The sequence below is a fragment of the Mustela erminea genome, chromosome 7 (genome assembly GCF_009829155.1).
Source record: "Mustela erminea isolate mMusErm1 chromosome 7, mMusErm1.Pri, whole genome shotgun sequence".
In the NCBI taxonomy this organism is placed as follows: Eukaryota; Metazoa; Chordata; class Mammalia; order Carnivora; family Mustelidae; genus Mustela; species Mustela erminea.
This window is the reverse complement of record NC_045620.1, coordinates 117,676,653-117,694,349: the sequence shown is the minus strand read 5'-3', so window position 1 is coordinate 117,694,349 and position 17,697 is coordinate 117,676,653. Positions and strand designations below refer to the sequence as shown.

Genomic DNA, 17,697 nt, shown 5'->3' with positions numbered 1-17,697 from the left:
GGAGCCATCCCGGCTTATACATCCCAGTTGTTTACCTGTAAGATCATTCTAGGAGGCATCTGAGGGAGTTTACAGACACTACATAAAATAGAGCAAAGTTAAAAAAAAAATATGAGAGAATACGAGGGGGAGGAAGATTAAGAGAAAAGAGGATCTAATGGGGGTAACACTTTCCCATATACTTGGTCCCATATACTTGGGCTAAGGTGTCTTCAAATCAAGCTGTGACTCCCTAACTTAAATCCACCCGGCGCTCCCTGCACCCACGAGGTACAAGAAAGAAGCAGAAGCTTCAGGGACATGTGCATATCCAGTCCATTCCTGGTACTGAGGCTCCCCATAGGGGAGAATCAGAAGTCCTCTGATACCTTAAGGGGGAAGTCCTAAAGCTCGTCCCCCACGCTACGCTATGGGCACTGCTTTGGGACCCTGAAGGGCGGTCTTCATAGGCCCTCTGGGCCCTGCCTCTCTGGAAATCTGAATTCATTCCTTCCCCCGGGCCTGGTGCCGTCCTCACTCAGGGCTTTGGGGAGTGAGCCCCTTGTGCTCCCAGCCAACCTGCGGACACGGATGGGCAAACTGGGGTCACAACGTGCAGACCATCCACAGACTGGGAGCAATGGTCTTCCTGCCCTGAGCCTCTGGGCACAGAGCGGTCTCCTTTCTTGGGACAAGCACAAGTCAAGGGACTGGAGGACCAGACCAAGTGCTCGTCCTGAGTTTACTCACGGACTGTCAGAGCTGAGGAAAGGCAATTCCTCTCTCAGCGCCTCAGTTCTGTTGCCTGCAAAATGGGGGGCATGGGTTAGTGTTCCATGCATCCCTCCCTGAGGATTCCCCAAGCTGCCGCCCTCTGCTGTGCATGACAACGTGAAGAGAGGCCATAACGCAGAGTTGCAAACTTTGGGTCTGTTGTAGAGAGAGAAATGCGCCACCTGGATCCTCTGTCACAGGAGGACCCACTGCCCAGCTGTGGTAGTAGGGTCGGAAGATGGCCTCTAGCCATCAACTCCTTTCGGGTTGGCACAAGCCAAAGAGAGCCACCTCTTCCAAGACCGTGTCCTACCCCAGGACAGCTCACACTGTGGGCCTAGCAGAGCCAGGAAAGGAAGGCCCTGGAATTTTGTCCACTCCAACAGGTAGGATTTGCTCCCCAGCTCCCCGTAGGACTGGCCAAGATTGGTGGAGCCCGCCTCTCCATGAGACTTCCTTCTGGGCCCACTCCCGCTTCTCCTGCCATTCCTGGGTATTGGTCCCAAACCCTGTTGCCACATCTGCCTCTGAAGAACCCATCCGCCACAGCATCCAGGCACCCCCAGAGTGGCCAGGCACCTCACCTTCAGATCTGAAACCCTGGCCACCACGGACCCAAGAGTGAGAGAAACAACCGGCGTGGTGGCTAGGACAGCACGTGTGGCCAAAGCTACAACTCGGGGTTGTCCTCCTGTGGGAGCCCCGCTCCCTAAAAGGCAGGACTCCCTTCCCCTCAGACCAGCTCCTCTGCACTTGGCTTTTCCAGTAGGTGGTGCCAGTTTTGCAGTCCTGGCTCAAGACATCCAAGGCTTCTCCAGTTGCCTTTCTCCTCTGCTCCCACAGCCAAGCAAGTACTGGGTTCGGAGGCTCTGCCTCTGCCCCGCCTCCTGTCACCACCTGCCTCTGGGCTCAGCGTGGCCTCCCGCTTGGGCCACGGCCGCAGCCCCCTGCAGACCTCCCTCTCCGCTTCGCCCCTCCTTTCTGATTGTCAGATGGCTATCCCTGTGCAGGCTCCTACCCCTGGGATGCCCCCCTCTGCTCCCCCTCATTGCTCTGAAGGAGGAAGGGAATGCTGGACGTGCAGGAATCACCCCAGTCCCCTACACCTGCTCCCCCCGCCCCCCGGCACTGGGTGGGGGGTGTTTGTTGCTGCTTGAGACAAATGCCCCAATAAAAACAAACGTGGTAAAACAAGGTGAATCGGATGAGAAGTTTCTGCTTCCATATGGATTCCGCGTTATTTCCTTACCTTGGACTCCGAAGACTGAGCGTTCATTCAGCGGCGGAGACGTCGCTTGCTGCTAAGCACCTGCGCCTGCCTGTGCGGGCGTGTAGAGTCCCAAGAACAGAAGCGCTGGGCGATTTGCTGGCACTCGACACCAAGGGATTGAGAAATACTCTGTAATACAAATAGCTTTAAAATGCCCGCGCCCCCATGTGTAGACGGGCAGCTGTGCATGTGGGAGACCTAGACCTGCCCGGAGAAGTCTGGTATAACCTCCCTGGGCTGCTGCCGCTAAGCCGTAGCTGCACACCCGTGTGCTTCTAGCTAGGGTGTCGGCAGGTGCGAGAGTCAGTGCAGATACTGCGAGAAAGTGCTGGAAAAAGCGAGAGATGGGATGTCATTCTTCTCTTCTAAGAGAACTGGCTTGGCCTGGCTTTCTCAGAAACCAAGAGAGGCTTGCTACTCTTGCTGTATTTTCCTGTTAACAAGCAACAAAACAAAGTAATTGCTGTGAGTTTCACTTTCCCTTCTTTGAGCTATTCATTTTCAAGCAGATCCCGTGGAGGATAATTTAATACCGCCCTTGTCTGCCAAGGAAGCTGAGTGCTTTCCCCTCTTGCATCCTTACTGTGCCGTGAGCTAAGGCCAAGGAACATCAGGCCCATTTTACAGATGAGTAGAGTGAGGCCAAGAGACCTGTTCATTCTCTTGTTAAGGATGTCAGACAAAATCATAATCTGGGGTGTAATTCGTTAATCTTTATATTTTCTTCTTCTTAACCAGCAGAGCCACCCAGGCACCCCTATATTTTCTTCTTTACAAATCGAGAAATGGATACGCATTGTGGAAGATTATGTCCTGCAGATGAAGGGAATAAAAATGAGAATGACCCTGGGGAGTATGTGTGAAGGGGACCCTCCCTAGGGTGGAACTGGAAGGAAAGTGAGCCGAAGTTCCCATCGGCACCCTCCCCAACCACTCTGAAATTCCGAAATTCCGATGAGCAGGTGGCCAGAGCAAGGAACGCCCCCAACCTCCAGAAAGACTCAAGCGCACAGGATGCTAGCTTTTCTCATCAGTAGCATCAGAGACACTAAAGCATAAAGCTAGACGGCAGCCTCAGGTGAAACTCCTTCCACTGGTCTGGGTTTTGTTTGTAAGAGGAGGCCTGGATGAAAAGGTAGGAGACAGGGGCCCACTCAGAGGGCAGGTGGGGAGGACAGGGCAAGGTTCTGCGGTGCTGCAGGCTCCAGCCACCCCACTGCCCCCAGGAGCTGGCCACGCTCCTGCCTGAAGCTAGATTGTACCACTCCATCTGCTCATGAGCCTTAGAAGCCCTGGGTGGGAGCCTCTGTGCCCTGAGGGCCTCATTAAGCCTGTGAAAAGGCATATGGTCTTTCTCACTGTCAGGGCTTGTCCAAGGCTCAGGCGGGGGCAAGACCTCTCTCCCGGGGTGCACCTGGGCTGCTGGGCCTGGCCTGGGACTGGACAGGTGCACCCAGGCCCTGGGCCCACTCAGAGGAGTCCCCTTCAGTCTGAAACTCTATACCTTCTTTTTGTTTGTTTCTTTATTTTTTGTTTTTTGGGTTTTTTTAGAGTTTATTTACTTATTTGACTGAGAGAGAGCGCAAGGAGGCAGAGAAGCAGGCAGAGGGAGAGAGAGGAGGAAGCAGGCTTCCCACTGAGCAGAGAGCCCAATGCAGGGCTCGATCCCAGCACCCTGGGATCACGACCTGAGCCGAAGGCAGAGGCTTTAACCCACTGAGCCAAGCAGGCACCCCTAAAACTCTGTACGTTCTTAGTGAAAAGGGTCTGCTGAGACTCTCCCCCACCACTGATCAGTGGACTTAATCCACTCGAGGGCTGTGGCCAGATTGCAGTTGGGGGCAAGGATTCCAATCAGATCCCTCCAGAAGGCAGGCCCACTGGTTGCAGCTACCCCAGCCCTTCCGGGGGGTTCACTTCTTGCTCTGTCTTACCATGACCTGGTTTCCCCTCAGATTTCCGCCACCAACCATCATCACCCCTGTGACCACAGAGCTCGTTCTTCTCACCCACTTACCTGGCCTGAAATGCCATCGTTCGACGGAGGCCACGGGTGTATCACAAGCGTGTCTCTCTCACCATAGTGTGAATTTATGCATCAGATCAAGTGTGCTTGTCTAGCAGCTGCGTGGGATTGGGAAGAGGAAGCATGGACTCTCGCATGGGAAAGCAAAGCGTGGCTTTGGAGCTTGCAAGACTGTGATGAAGGGAGCCCGGGTTTCTTCAGATCAGCGGGCAGGCCAGAGAGAGGTGTGAAACGGGAGGAGTGGAAAGGGGAAGTCTCAGAAGACGCAGTTCACATCAACTCCATCTGACCTACTTCACATTTCTGCTTGGGCGCCACCTAACTGGAAAAGAAATGCTGATATTCACTCAAATAATGAAGAGGTGAGGGTGACTGGATGGCTTTGGCGGACAGAACTGACCGACTTTTTTTTTTTTTTTCTGCTTAGAAATTCTGTGCACAATCCGTTCTGCAGAGTTCAAGGACCTTTGCTAACAAACAGGCATTCTGTTCAGCATGCGAACTTGGACTTGCCAGGGGGTGGGGGCCTCCCGCGCTCCCTCCCAGGATCAAGATTCTTCTGCTCACTCGTCATTCCCAGCACACCCCTGGCACTTTCTCACCCCTGCGCCTTTGCTTTTGCTGTTCTTGTCCTAAGGACTGGCTTTCTCTGGCTTCTACCCATCCTTTGAGGCCCGCTCGATGGTATCTTTTCTCTTTAGCTTTTCTTGATACCATCCATTCATTCATTCATTCAGTCCTTCAGCAAATGTTTCTCGAGTGCCCACTAAGTACGAGGCAGTCTTCCAGCTGATGAAGTCCAGCAGTAAACAAAACAGACAGACTCAGCCCTTACCCTTATGGAGCTTGTATTCTGGTAGTCAGCACCCTTCTTCCCAAGACAAAAATAATCACGCCACCCCCCAAGGTCACATGTCCGAACTGCAGTAGTTATCCTATGGTCTTAGAAGGGGCTGGCATCTGGTCCTCCCAGTCTCCTCTGTGATGTACCCCATGCCAAGCACCGGAAGCAGCCCTTGATTTCTTTATTTTTTTTTTAAAGATTTTATTTATTTATTTGACAGAGAGAGATCACAAGTAAGCAGAGAGGCAGACAGAGGGGAAGGGGGAAGCAGGCCCCCTGCTAAGCAGAGAGCCAATGGGGCTGGATCCTAGGAATCATGACCTGAACTGAAGGCAGAGGCTTAACCCACTGAGCCACCCAGGCACCCCTTGATTTCATTATACAAGGAATTAAGGAGAGCACATCTGGTAGGAAAGGGAGAGGTAAGGGTTTTTTTTTGTTTTGTTTTGTTTTTTCTTTTTTTTTTTTTTTAAGATTTTATTTATTTATTTGTCAGAGAGAAAGAGAGACAGAGAGCAAAATCAGGGGGAGCAGCAAGCAGAAGGAGAAGCAGGGTCCCCACTGAGCAAGGAGCCCAGTGAGGGGCTCTATCCCAGGATCCCGGGATCATTATCTGAGTCAAAGACTTAACCCACCTAGCCACCCAGGCATCCTAGAGGCAAGCGGTCTTTTTTTTTTTTTTTTTAAGATTTTATTTATTTGACAGAGAGAGACACACACACAGAGAACACAAGCAGGGGGAGTGGGAGAGGGAGAAGTTGGCCTCCCACGGAGCAGAGAGACTGATGCCAGGCTGGATCCCAGGACCGTGGGATCATAACCTGAGCCAAAGGCAGATGCTTAAAGACTGAACCACCCAGGCGCCCAGAGGTGAGAGATCTTACATGCAAACTCATATGCAAAACTTGTACGCACAGCACGTGTGCTATTTTTACTCGGCCTTAGTATTGCATAAGGGATCACTAAAGCAGTTTGGGGAATTTATCCTAAAGCCGTGTTATCCCGGTAGACACAGGGTTATATCCCTCGGGGTGTGTTTATTTGGGATGGATTGGGGGTGATGGATTTAGGAGAGCTCAAGTTCCCCTCAGGTGATTTCTTGGGAGCCACCCCAGTCAGGCCCATTGTAGCTGCCCAGGACCCGGTGGGACTGTTGCTGAACGGGCAGGGAAGTGTAACATGGACCCAGCCATCTGATCCCAGGGCCGGGCACTGTGTGGGTGTGAAGCACACTTGGGACTCCAGCGAGCTGGTGTGAGCTCGGGTTACCATTGGCAGAGGCCCTCTGAAGGAGCTGCTCCCCGGCTCACTCCTCCTCCTCGGAGCCCTGGGGATGAAGCCAGGAGGGACGCAGCTGCCCCTGGAGGAAGCAGGGCGACATCCTGTATACTTGAAAAGAAAACTGAAAGTGCCTTTCTTCACAAGAAACTATTGTGTTTTCCTCTTTTTTCATAACCCACAGGTATGACAGAGTTCCTCTGGTCCCAGGCTGAGGGGCGGGGGAGGGGGGTGCTGGTGGGGGGAGGGGAGCCATAGAGGTATGAAGGGAATTTGGATTGTTCCATGGTGCGTGTTCTTTGTCTAACTCAGGGAAGGTGTCAGCCAGCTGGAGCCCACCCCGAGGAGCCCCGTGCTATATGATAGGGTCCTGGTGATAGGAACCTCTCTTCTGGCTGTTAACGTGCATTCCTGTGTAGATGTGGAAAGAGAGAGAGCATGCCGGAGCCGGAGCTAGGATAGGAATGTGAGTATTTCCTTAATTGGACACGAGAGCCTTGAACTGGTTCCAGTTTGGGTGTTTTCTTTCAAGAGCCTGGACCCCAAAGATTCCGTAGAGTTTTCTTTCTCACAAAATCCCTTTGGTTCAAGGGCCCCTTGATAGAAATAAAGAAAAAGCCAGGGCTGAATCTCTTTGATATTTGGGAAGGCAAGATTCCAGATCGCAGGCTTCTTTGCGGGGTGAGGAGGTTCTGGGTGGAAAGGAGACCCCTCCTAAGACGGTACAGGGCAAGAGTGCCCACAGGCTTTCTGTCGGGCCTCAGAGCCTGGATGGGAGGATGCAAAGCACTCTCCCCTCGAGCATTGATAGAAGAAATTTCTCTTAGCCTTCTGAGTGTTCTGAGAACTCAAAAGACTCCTCTTGCCTCCTTTATTGCTTTAGGAGTCTGCAGCACAGAGAAGCCATGCCACAGGCCTGAGAACTCACAGCAAAGTAAGTCAAAGGCTAGAGGATTTTGTCTGGTAGGTTTGGTGGTTTTGTGTGAGGACTAGTCACCTGATGGCTTACGTGGGAAAGCAGCCCACAAACAGGCATTGGCCATGTGTCCAGAACCCAGGTGGACACTTGCTGTGAGGCACCAAAGACGAACTCGTAGAGGGTGAGGGGTGATGTGGGGACACTGGGAGCACCCACTGGGCAGAGCTCTGCTACTTGCCTCTCATGTCTGGCACTCCCCCTCCCCCACCCAGCGCTGGAAACTTCAGTCAAGGGACTCCAGGGGAAAATGGGGCGGTCTGTGGCTGAACTGAGTGAAAAACCAAAGCAGATACAATCAGCTCTGCTGAACCCCATCTTTTCCCCCAAAACACCTTAAAAACAAGCCCCGCGTCTGCTCAGTGCTTTCCAGCTTACCAAGTGTTTTCATAACACTCTCTCATTTCATCCTCACATCAACCCACACACATTCTTGCCTTTCAGATTTCTTATGTACTCAAATGAGTTTCCTTGAAAAAAATTGGCTAGAAACTCCTCTTCTTCTACTCATTTTTTTTTAAACCCCAAGACTTTGACTGATGTCTTTAAGAAGCTCCCAGATTCCCAGGGTGGGAAATTTATTTATTCTGCCAGCCCTAGCCGACTGGGTGGTGTCCAGTAGTTCTGGTCTTTGCTGTTGGAACTAACATTAGAAAACAAAACACTTATTTGTTTGAAAGAGAGAGAGTGAGCAGGGAGAGGGAGAGAAGCAGGCTCCCTGCTGAGCACGGACACCGCCCCACGATGATGATGATGATGATGATGATGATGATGATGATAGTGACGATGACAATGCCGACAGCGACAGTGATGATGGCATGGGGGGATGGGAAGGGGCTCGATCTCACAATCCTGAGATCATGACCTGAGCCAAATCAAGAGTTGGATGCTTAGCTGACACAGAGCCACCCAGCTGTCCCTGGAGCTAACATTTTATATTCAGGTTGTAGTTGATCTGTTAAAACAAATAAAGGCACAAGGGCTAGGATAAGCCTAGGACTGTGGGGAAAACAGAGGCTTTAGAACAAAGACCCAGAGTCAAATTCTGGTTCAGCCATTTGAGAACTATGTGGCCCTGGCCCAGTTACTCAACCTCTCAGAACCTCTCTCTCTCCATCTGACAAATGGGACAATAGTGCTTATGTCTTAAAGTCATCATGAGGGGTAAACATGCTAGCAGATGCAAGTACACCTTAGGCAACAGCTACTTTGTGAAGTCCCTTGGAGCTGAACACAGCACTGACGTCACCACTGCTAGGCAGGTTAAAAGGAATGCTGTCTTTTTGCAAGGCTGGAGGGAGATAAAGCATGGAAATACACTGCAAAGGAATTTAGATGGAGACTTTTTTACTCAATGAATAATTAGCTACACGGCCTGCATACCTGCACAGGGATGCCACGGGTAACTGAGTACCTTTTATTATTTTTTTAATTCTTATTTTATGTGCAAGAGAAAAGGAGCTGGGAAACTGGATTTAGGCGATGTTGGAAAGCAAGGCGGTTCTGATTACACTTGGATTTTTGTTGAAGCAGAATCGCAATTCGACTCTTGAGTCCCTGAAGCAAAGGCGGCAGAGGGAGAGGTGCAGAGGGCTGTTTCGATCCCTGAGCGGTACACAGTAGGTGCTCAGGAAATCCCAGTGGTGGGCTGATAGGGTTTGGAGAGTCCAGATCACGAGTTTGACTTTCGCTGCTGACTTCTTGGCAGAGGCATAGCACTGTAGTGGAAAGAACATTTGACCAGTGGTCTGAAGGCCTGCGTTCAGGTTCCATCTACACCATTTAATAGCCTGGTGACCTTGGATGTGCCATTTAATCTCTTAGGTGTCTTCTCACCTGTAAAATGAGGAGACTGGATTCGGTGATTTGGAAAGTCTCTTTCAGCTCTAAGGTTCTGGGGCTCTATGTTCACTTCACTCAGTGGTGTTTCTGTTTCTTTATTTGAAAGCAATAGGGATAGAAACCTATCTCATAGGATATTTGGGAAGCCGTGGTCAGTCTGCATGTTTAAATACCCTGTGTCTTTACAGGTATGATCACAGCCATGTAGCAGAGTAGCTGAGTGATCTCCGGCAAGTGCCCTAATTTATTTCAGACTCTGTTTGCACACTCTGGGCCAGGGACCACATATTGTGCTATGGGACTCTTATTACATTCTTAGGAAAGCTGAGATCATGAAAATGCTTTGAAAACGGCAAGGCACTACATCAAGTATTATGATTGTGAAATGGCATAGTTGTTATAGTGACATCAAAGTGTAGCCCCGTGCCTCCCCTATTTTCATATGAATGAATGTGTCGCCATGGTTTCAGAAAACAAAGTGTACATTTGGGGTTCTAACCTAAGGCTTGCTTTCCACTCCAACTTATTGACAAGAAGTAAATTTCAGTTAAAATGGGCATTAATATAAAGTTTCCTCAAGAGCAGGCATCTGGGGGCACCTGGGTGATTCAGTTGTTAAGTGTCTGCTTTTAGCTCAGGTCATGACCTCAGGGTCCATGGATGGAGTCCCGCATCGGGCTGCCTGCTCAGCAGACAGCCTGCTTCTGCCTCTCCCAGTCTCCCTGCTTGTATTCCCTCTCTTGCTGTCTCTCTCTGTCAAGTAAATATATAAAATCTTAAAAAAAAAAAAAAAAAAGCAGGCATCAGGGAGTTACCCCAAGGTTCTCCAACGCAGGGGATTTTTCAGGAGCCCAGACATCTGCTGGTGGAGACCTTACATCCCACCCTCTTCAAAATGAGGCCATTTTAAGGGTGTGTGTGTTGCAGGAGTAGGGATAGCTTTCTGAGTCTAGAAAGTTTTGCAAGTAGTAATCATCAATATGTAACTGGGGGGGGTATTGGTATATGAAAATGGTGAGTCAGTCTTTCATCCCAGGCCTTGCCAGGGATTGCTACTGGGGAGAAATGGCAGAAGACACGAGCCCTGCTCTCCCAGGGCCGGCGTTAGTCCCTGGAAAGCCGCAGTGTGTAAACCAGCTCTCCGAGCACGGGCATCTCCTTTGACTCCCTAGATGACTACATGTCCCAACCAACCTTTTGAGAACTTCTCCCCCCTTGCAAAAGGCACAAACAACCCTGTTAGCAGTAATCCCGTACTGCTAAGTAATCCCCTTTGCATGGGTCCACAGGAGCTCTGGTGCCCCCATCAGTTCGCCATCTCCCCAAGGAACACCACGGCGGTGGCACTTGGAAGCATGAATCAATTTCTCATTTATGGTATGCGGTGGGGTGGGGGTGAGCAGAAGCTCCTGAATTTCTCTAGTTGGAAGGATCAACTTGGGGGTGGTGATCAGGGAGTGAGGGGTTGTCTTGGAGCTGTGTTTTCATAGGAAGTACACTGTTTATTACTCAGGCGGGACATGTATGAATGACCAAAAATTGCAAGGTTGTTTTTATTTAATCCTTGTCATTATTTTTATTTGGGTTAGCTTGGGAGGGCTCATGAAAATTATGAGGGCCTCCTCATGGTCCTGCCCCAGTTCAACCGACATTACCATGAATTCTATAGCTCCTCACCCCAGTTCCGCTTAGGTATTTCCTCTTTTAAGCCTATATATGGATTCAAGACATTCACTACCTTTCAAAGAGCTGATTGACTTCAAAGCCCATTTAATTTTGCCAAGTTTTTGAAAGCTCCCCCTTCCTCTCCTGCACACACACACTTCCTCAATCCCCAGTACACACATAGATCAGGGTTATAAAGCCATTTTACAGGAGTTTTTGAAGCAGAGGTGTGAAGCAACGCGCTCCCGCCACAGAGGGGCAGACTCCCAGCCTGGCTCTGGGGGCTGCGAAGCCTGACCACCAGGACAGACCTTGGAGTTGTAATTCCCGGGCGGTGTGGGAGGGGTTTGGCCCAAGCTCTTTGTTTCAGATCCCGAGTCAAGGCTGGTTGGGGTGCCCACCCGCACCCCCTGCCCCGTGCCGCCGTTGTGTAGGTGTCCAGTGGAAAAACCCTTCGACGATTCCACATCCTTTCACACACAAATAAAACCCTCCACGGATCCGCGGGCTGCAGACCAGTCCCTTGCAAGCTAACGCGATCCCCACGGGTACTCGGTCTCCCCGGCTTCGCGCTTCCTCCCTCCTTCCCACTGCCTCTTTTTTAGCGATGCTCCCGTTCTCACACAGCTTGCTGGAGATGGAAGGGACGCGCCTCGGGCCTGGTTTGGGGGATGAACTCTGAAGAGGGGTCCCGAGTTATGAGTCGGGGACGGAGAGAGGGTGCAAAGGAGGGCGCCGGCGTCTGGCATTCAGGGTCGAGGGATGGCGCCCTCCTACCGCGCAGCGCGGCCGCCGAGCGGTCACGTCCGGAGCGGGTCCCGTGCCCTTCTCAAGCCTACGATCCTCCGCCCCGGGTGCCCAGGGGGTGTGTGGAAGGAGGAGGCCGCGGGCGCGGGAGGGTTTGTCACCAGGAAGCGGCGTTGACATTGAACTGGTGCGTGCGTGTGTGTGCGCGCGCTCGCGTGTATCCACGCGCGTGTCTGTGTGTGTGAGTCTTGGGGAGGGAGCCCGGCTGGAAGCAAACCACGGCCTTCGGGGAGCTGAGCCGAGCGCGCCCCCGAGCCGCCGCCTGCAGGAGCTGCGAGCGCTGAAGCCATTCATGATTTTGGTGACGTTATTCCAGGAGTGGGCGAGAGGGGGGCGGGGCCTCCCGGGGCCGAGCCCCGCCCCCGCCCCTATAAATACAGCTTCCCGGGCTCTTTGTGGGGCCGCGAGCTCGGTGGAGAACCGAGAGCTCCGTGTGCGCTGCAGACGCCCTGGCAGTGGGGTTGTCTCCGGAAGGCGGACCGGCGAACGCCTAGTGCCCGCACCCCGCCGCCTGCCGCGCCTGTCTGCGCCCCTGACATCCTTACTCGGGACGCGGTGACCGTTTTTAAATCACAAGGGCGTGGGTCAGCCTCCCCTAGGACTTCATGTCTGTATATTTCCCCATTCACTGGTGAGTACCCTGCGCCCTCGGCGGGCATCCGTCTCGCGGCCATGGCTGCGGGGCCCGGGCGCCCGCTCCTGCGGGCTCCGGTGCGAGGGCAGCAGGCGGCGCGGACGCCGGCACTCACCCGCCGCCCCAGCCCGTGCAGGAGTCAACGTCAAGGTTGCAAAGGTGGGGGTGGGGGGAGGTGGTGCCGAGAGCATCCAGACAAAGGGAGTGAACTCGAAGCCCTCACTTAAGTGACGGCTGGGAGGGTGTGTATGTGCTGGTGGTGAGGTGGGGAGGCGGGGGGAGAACCTGGGATCAAGCCCGAATCCCGCTAATAAAACCCCCAATGCGGAGGGCTGCGGGAGGCACGCGCCCCGGCTGGCGCAGGGGGCTCCAGCTCTCCCCCGGCCCCTCCCCTTTTTCTTTTTGTTTGCATGCAAGTCTCGGCGTCGAGGCCGGCGGCAGCGGGGCTGAGCTGGTGCAAAGGAGGCTTTTGCAGAGCGTCGAGGGGTGGGGAAAAACGCTCTCCCCACACGGAACCCGGTTAAAGCCACAAGCAGCAGCAGAAGCACACGCCGCACCCTCTCGATTACATTCCTCTTCAAAAACCCGATGCGCCTTTGTGGGGGCCTGGGCTGGGGCCGGGGAGCCGCCCTCGCCGGCCGGGGTGGAAGAATCCCGGGCCGGGCCAGGGGCGGAGGAGGTTCGTGCGGACCCGGGATCCGGGCCGGGAGGGATGCGCCGCCGGCGCCGCGCTCGTTGCGGAGCGAGGCCCGGGGCCGCGCCGGCTGCCGCTTCCTTCCTGCGCCCGGGAAGAGGAGGAGCGGCCGGGGGGAGCACTGGCGGCGCAGGAGGGCGCCCTCAGGTGCTGGCGGGGCGGGCGGGACCCGCAGGTTCCAGCTCCGCGCTGTCCTGCTCAGCCCAGGAACCGGAAAGTTCATGCGTCTCGCTTCAACTTTTGGGGCCCGCGCCACAGCCCGGAGCGAGGAGCGAGCGCCCCTACACCAGGCGAAGAACCGGGCGAGAGCCTCTGGGCGCTCTTCTGGCCCGTTTCTTTCCGGGTCGGTTGGGCAGCCTTTCCATGACCCGGGATCCCTTTGGAGTCCCCTTCCCCCCGCCCCCCTCCTTCCTGACGCTAACCCTCGCCGGAAGCCCAGCATCTGTCTCTCCTCCCCCACCTTGGCTCTGTTTAGAGAAATGAACTCTCAGAACAAAATAAAAATTCCCCTACCCGTGAGGCTTGCGTACCCCCTCCTTGGGGGTGCCCCTCCCCTCCCACCTCCCTGGCGAGTGAGCAGCCAGGTGCCATGTGGGGTAAGACTTGGAAGGCTACTGGAAGCTTTGTGCCGGTGGCCACCCCAGACTTGCCAAGGTGGGTGTTAGGGCCCATCAGAGTTACTATCCCTTGAGAAAGTAAGGGGAAGAAAATAATTGGGAATTATTTTATAGTTGGTTAGCACTTAATAGCTTGCCATGGTTTTTCCACCCGAGATTAGCCATTGAGCATAACTGATATATGCATTATTAGCGTTATGGTAAGAAACAGGGCACCTGTGGCTCAGAGAGGTTATATTACTTGTTCAAGATCACACAGCTCTTGAATGGCAGAGCTTGCACCAGACCTAATGCTTCTGTTTCCAAATCCAGTGCTGTTTCTACTCGTTGTAGTAAGCATGAAATGAAGAATCCAAGGAAACCCCTGTTTCCTTAGATGCAGTCTGCCTAAAGCCTTGCCCACATTTTTCTTCTTTTTTTGTAACTGTGTGTAAAGGCATGATGGTGAAAATATTGGGTGTTGTGTAGGAAGTACACTGACTTTGGTATGTACTATTTGGCATTATGCATTCCGGACCCTGTATGTGCCCGTGGTTTGTGTGAGGATAATGGAACATTTGTATCCTGCTTACAGAGTACAAAGCACTTTCACATGTCAGCCATTGGTGGGCCAGCTTGGCCCCTCTGGAAATTTCCTTTGCAATCAGAGTCTGGGCATCCTTAAGGCTTTTAATCCAGGGGATGTTTTTCAGGCTTCGAGCTTGCAGCTGCTGTGGCCAGCCTAGAGAAGGGGGTTGGATGGCAGATGTGAAGCTTGCAGAAAGCTGACCCCTTGGGGCTTTAAGTGGGACATTTTGCAAAAACGAACACCAGAGAGAGAGAGAGAGAGAGAGAGGAATTTGGGAAGGCAGCATTATTGGACTTGGTTTCCCTGAGATGGACTTGTTATCATTATGTAATAATAATATGCAGTTCCCCTAGAGACGGGTTGAATTGGTTTTAATATAGACAGATGGACTCAGCTACCTACTGTTTCGTTTTTTTCTAGTTCTGTCACTTAAAAGAAAATCCAGAGTCTCTCTGTGCCAGTGGGGACTTGCACAGGAGAGGAGGGAAGAGAGGTTTGCCAGAGAGGTTTCCAAGCAGTTTCAGGGCTTTGTTGGGGGAGGCTGAGAGCCCTGATGCCGTGGCTTACCAGGCACTTCCTCAGGGTGTGAGCTTGTTTTTCTGTGAGTTCTGTTTTGAACACCTCTCATCCTGCCTCCAGACAGTCCCCTGATCTAACAGCAGAAAGCACCAAGGATAGGAATGTGAAAGCGCGCATGTTTGTTGACTTTTGGTCTGGGTTTCTTGGCAGCCCCGACTATCTGAGATCCGCCGAGATGACTGAAGTGATGATGAACACCCCATCCATGGAGGAGATTGGCCTCAGCCCCCGAAAGGACGGCCTTTCCTATCAGGTGAGTCCTCTCCTATCCCGAGGTCCTTCCGGCACTTCAGAGCCTGGTGACTTTCGCTGGGGCTGGAGGCAGATGTGGTTCTGCATCCCAGTGCCACCTGGAACAGCTGTGCGACCTTGGGAAACTCCCTTCATGCCAGTGAGCCTCAGTTTCTTTGTCTGTAAAATGGGGCAACAATAGTCATTACCTCAGGGGACTGTGGTAAAGATTCAACCTGAGGAGATGCTGTGTGGAAGGCATTCACGGTGCCTGGGACGCAGTCAGGGTTCGGCAGGCGTGAACCGATGTCACTCATTAGTCATCCTGGCTGCTGTGGCCTCTCACACTGGCAGCAGCAAGGGGGGCAGATATGATTTGAGCAGTCAGTCCAGACCAGCGCTTCCCTTCACAGCCATGCCTTGGGCACTAGAAACATCACCTCGAAGGGTAGCTTATGGGGAGAGGTGATTTGGTGGAGTGGAATGCTGCTTTCTTCCTCAGGTGATGGTTGACCCACTGAGGCCCACAGAGTTAATGTTCAGAGTACGTAGAATTGAGGAGCCCTTTCCCCAGAGGCAAGCTGTCTCAGGGGTGTGATTTCTGGCGTCTAGATTAGACATTGTCCTATGTGATGGATCCAAAATACAGGAGGACCTCAAAAAGTGCCCTCAATGTGACCTTCAGACTCTTGAAACAGTGCTCTTCCTCACCTGCGGTGCGCTCGTCTGCTGCCCCCAGCTAGCTACACGGCACCTTACTGTCTCTGGAGACGTGAACAGCTCATATTTCCAAGGAGAGTCCCGAGGTTCTTACATGTGGGTGGGGAAGGAGTCTATTTTTAAGGGAAGACTTTGGAGCTAGGGAAATTGTGTGCAAACGGTGCTTGGCTTGGGGAAGGAAGATGAATGGGCTCGTGGGCCCATTTAGCAGATACTAACTGAATGTCTGCCGTGAGCAGGGCGCTTTCCAGATGGTGCTCATTTACTCTCGACCAGAGCTCTGAGGCGGGAGCTCTTGCTCTGTTTAACAGACGAAGAAACAGGCTCACACTGTTGTAGTCCCAAACTGCAAAGCCTCGCTCTTCCGGTATGTCATGGGTCCGGACCTCGAGCTGGTTCTTGCTTAGAATCTAGACTGGCTCTGGCTAGTTGTTCTGTAGAACCATTCCAGGGCATTTATTTTGTAAAGGAAGAAACAGAGAGCTGTGGGTGTGTGAAGAGGGAAGGTTGATCAGAGAGCTGAGGTGAGAGCTGAGTTCGTGTGAGGTAACTTGGTAGTTGACAGCAGGGTCACCTCAGACGGGGAGGCTCAGGAAGGCCCCTCTGTTCGGTGTCAGGGTCTGGCCGAGCCCCTTTGGCTGGCTGGAAAGAAGTATTCATGTGGCCTGAGGAGATGAGGGAAGTGGGGGGGAATACCCTTTCCTGGTTGGTTTTCTACCCTCTGCCCCCAGAGTGGGTCTGAGAGAGACCATCGAAGGCCCCAAAGCCTGTGAGAGGGTAGAAGTTTCCTGGCCCACCAGTGAGGGTGTTTTTGGATACCAGTTTCCAAGCCTCTGAATCAGACCGAATCTCTTTGTGGTTACAGGTGAGGTTTTCTCTCAGTTCTGGGTTTTAGCGTTCCATCACAGAACGCTTCCAAACACAGTCTCACTATAGCTTGTGTGTGCTTTCTGTGTTCTCCTTTTGAACATTTCCCGGGATCAAGGTGCCACATCCTGCCGCGCCGTTGTCTCCACCTTCGGGCCACCCTGCCAGAGTGAGGGCCAGGACAGGTGAAGGGCGTGGAACGTACCGCCGTTGGTGGGGGGAGGCTGACTTGGGGTCGCAGCAGTGACCATCCGATCGCCTCCGGGCTCCCCAGATGTCATGATGCCACCTGAGAAAGGGCCCTAACTCTCTCCTAGGTGGAGCTGGCCTAAGAGTCTGGCCCCTTGGGAAATCCGTTCCTGCTGCCCGGGCGAGGGCTACTGTCCACTTCCAAAATACCTTACCTGGAGCTTCAAAGCGCTCTTGTCACCAGATTTCAGGAAGGTCTTCTGGTTGCCTGCTGAAGAGGAAGGGGGGGAGAGCATCATTTGTCCTGGGTGCTTGCTGTCTGCACTATGCTGCGGTGGGCGCTTGGTGGAGGGCCCAGGGCTCCCGGGGAGAGCAGCATGGGCATAATACCCGGAGCATAGGCAGTCTGGGGCAGCGGCGCAAGGCCATGGTCAGTCCAGGTACGGATGGCCGTGAGAAGGCTTGGCCAGTCAGACTGGGGCTGGGCCCTGAGAGAATATTAGGACCGGGAGAGAGCAACTCCATCTCTAATCTAATTTTCTTGCACACCCAGATACCCCTTGGCTTGCCCCAGTTTATGCCAGCTGCTGGGCTCTGCAGCCGGCTGATCCAGCAATTGTTATATGACCAATATCCTCTGGGCCCACTCAGAGCTCGTGTCATGCAATTAAACACATTCCCGCCGGAGCTCTGGGGACTGGCCGGGACTACGCGGGCCCAAGCCCGTCCCCGGTGCATGCTCGGGCTGGGCTCAGATCTGGGGCGGGACATCTCAGAACTCTGCTCTTGGCGTCCTTCCCGAGAGAGTAATAATAGTACATGGCTTTCACCAGGCCCTGCTTTTCCAAGGCACTGAAAGTGGGGAGGAGACATCAGTCCCAACTTGGCAGATAAAAAAGAACCTCAGGCTTGTGATTTGACCTTGAGACAAGGTCGTAAAATGGATAGGCACCCTGGACTTTGTCAGTCATTCCCCCACCTTCCAGATCTACCCAAGAAGGAAGCTTTCCTCATTTCTCTGCCCCAGATGTGACCTCTTTCTTCTTTCAACACCTGTGGCATTTGTGTTCTGAAGTAATGCCGCCCTGCCCTTTGTGGGTGCGGGTCCTGCCCAAGGCTCTGAGGGCAGGGGAGGCC

General features: G+C 53.2%; 1 protein-coding gene across 2 annotated transcripts in view; it reads left to right on the top strand.

The window, feature by feature from the left end:
• The first annotated feature begins 6,234 nt into the window (after positions 1-6,234).
• LBH (LBH regulator of WNT signaling pathway) overlaps positions 6,235-17,697 on the top strand; it is a 30,989-nt gene continuing 19,526 nt past the window's right edge. The window contains exons 1-4 of one of the 2 annotated variants that reach the window (XM_032353061.1): positions 6,235-6,355; positions 6,484-6,637; positions 7,055-7,105; positions 14,704-14,806. In XM_032353061.1, coding sequence (XP_032208952.1) covers positions 14,729-14,806 — 78 coding nt within the window. In that variant the 5' untranslated portion in view covers positions 6,235-6,355; positions 6,484-6,637; positions 7,055-7,105; positions 14,704-14,728. Of the gene's footprint in view, positions 6,356-6,483; positions 6,638-7,054; positions 7,106-11,855; positions 12,093-14,703; positions 14,807-17,697 lie in introns of those variants that run through there. The other variant, XM_032353060.1, reaches the window with a different exon arrangement.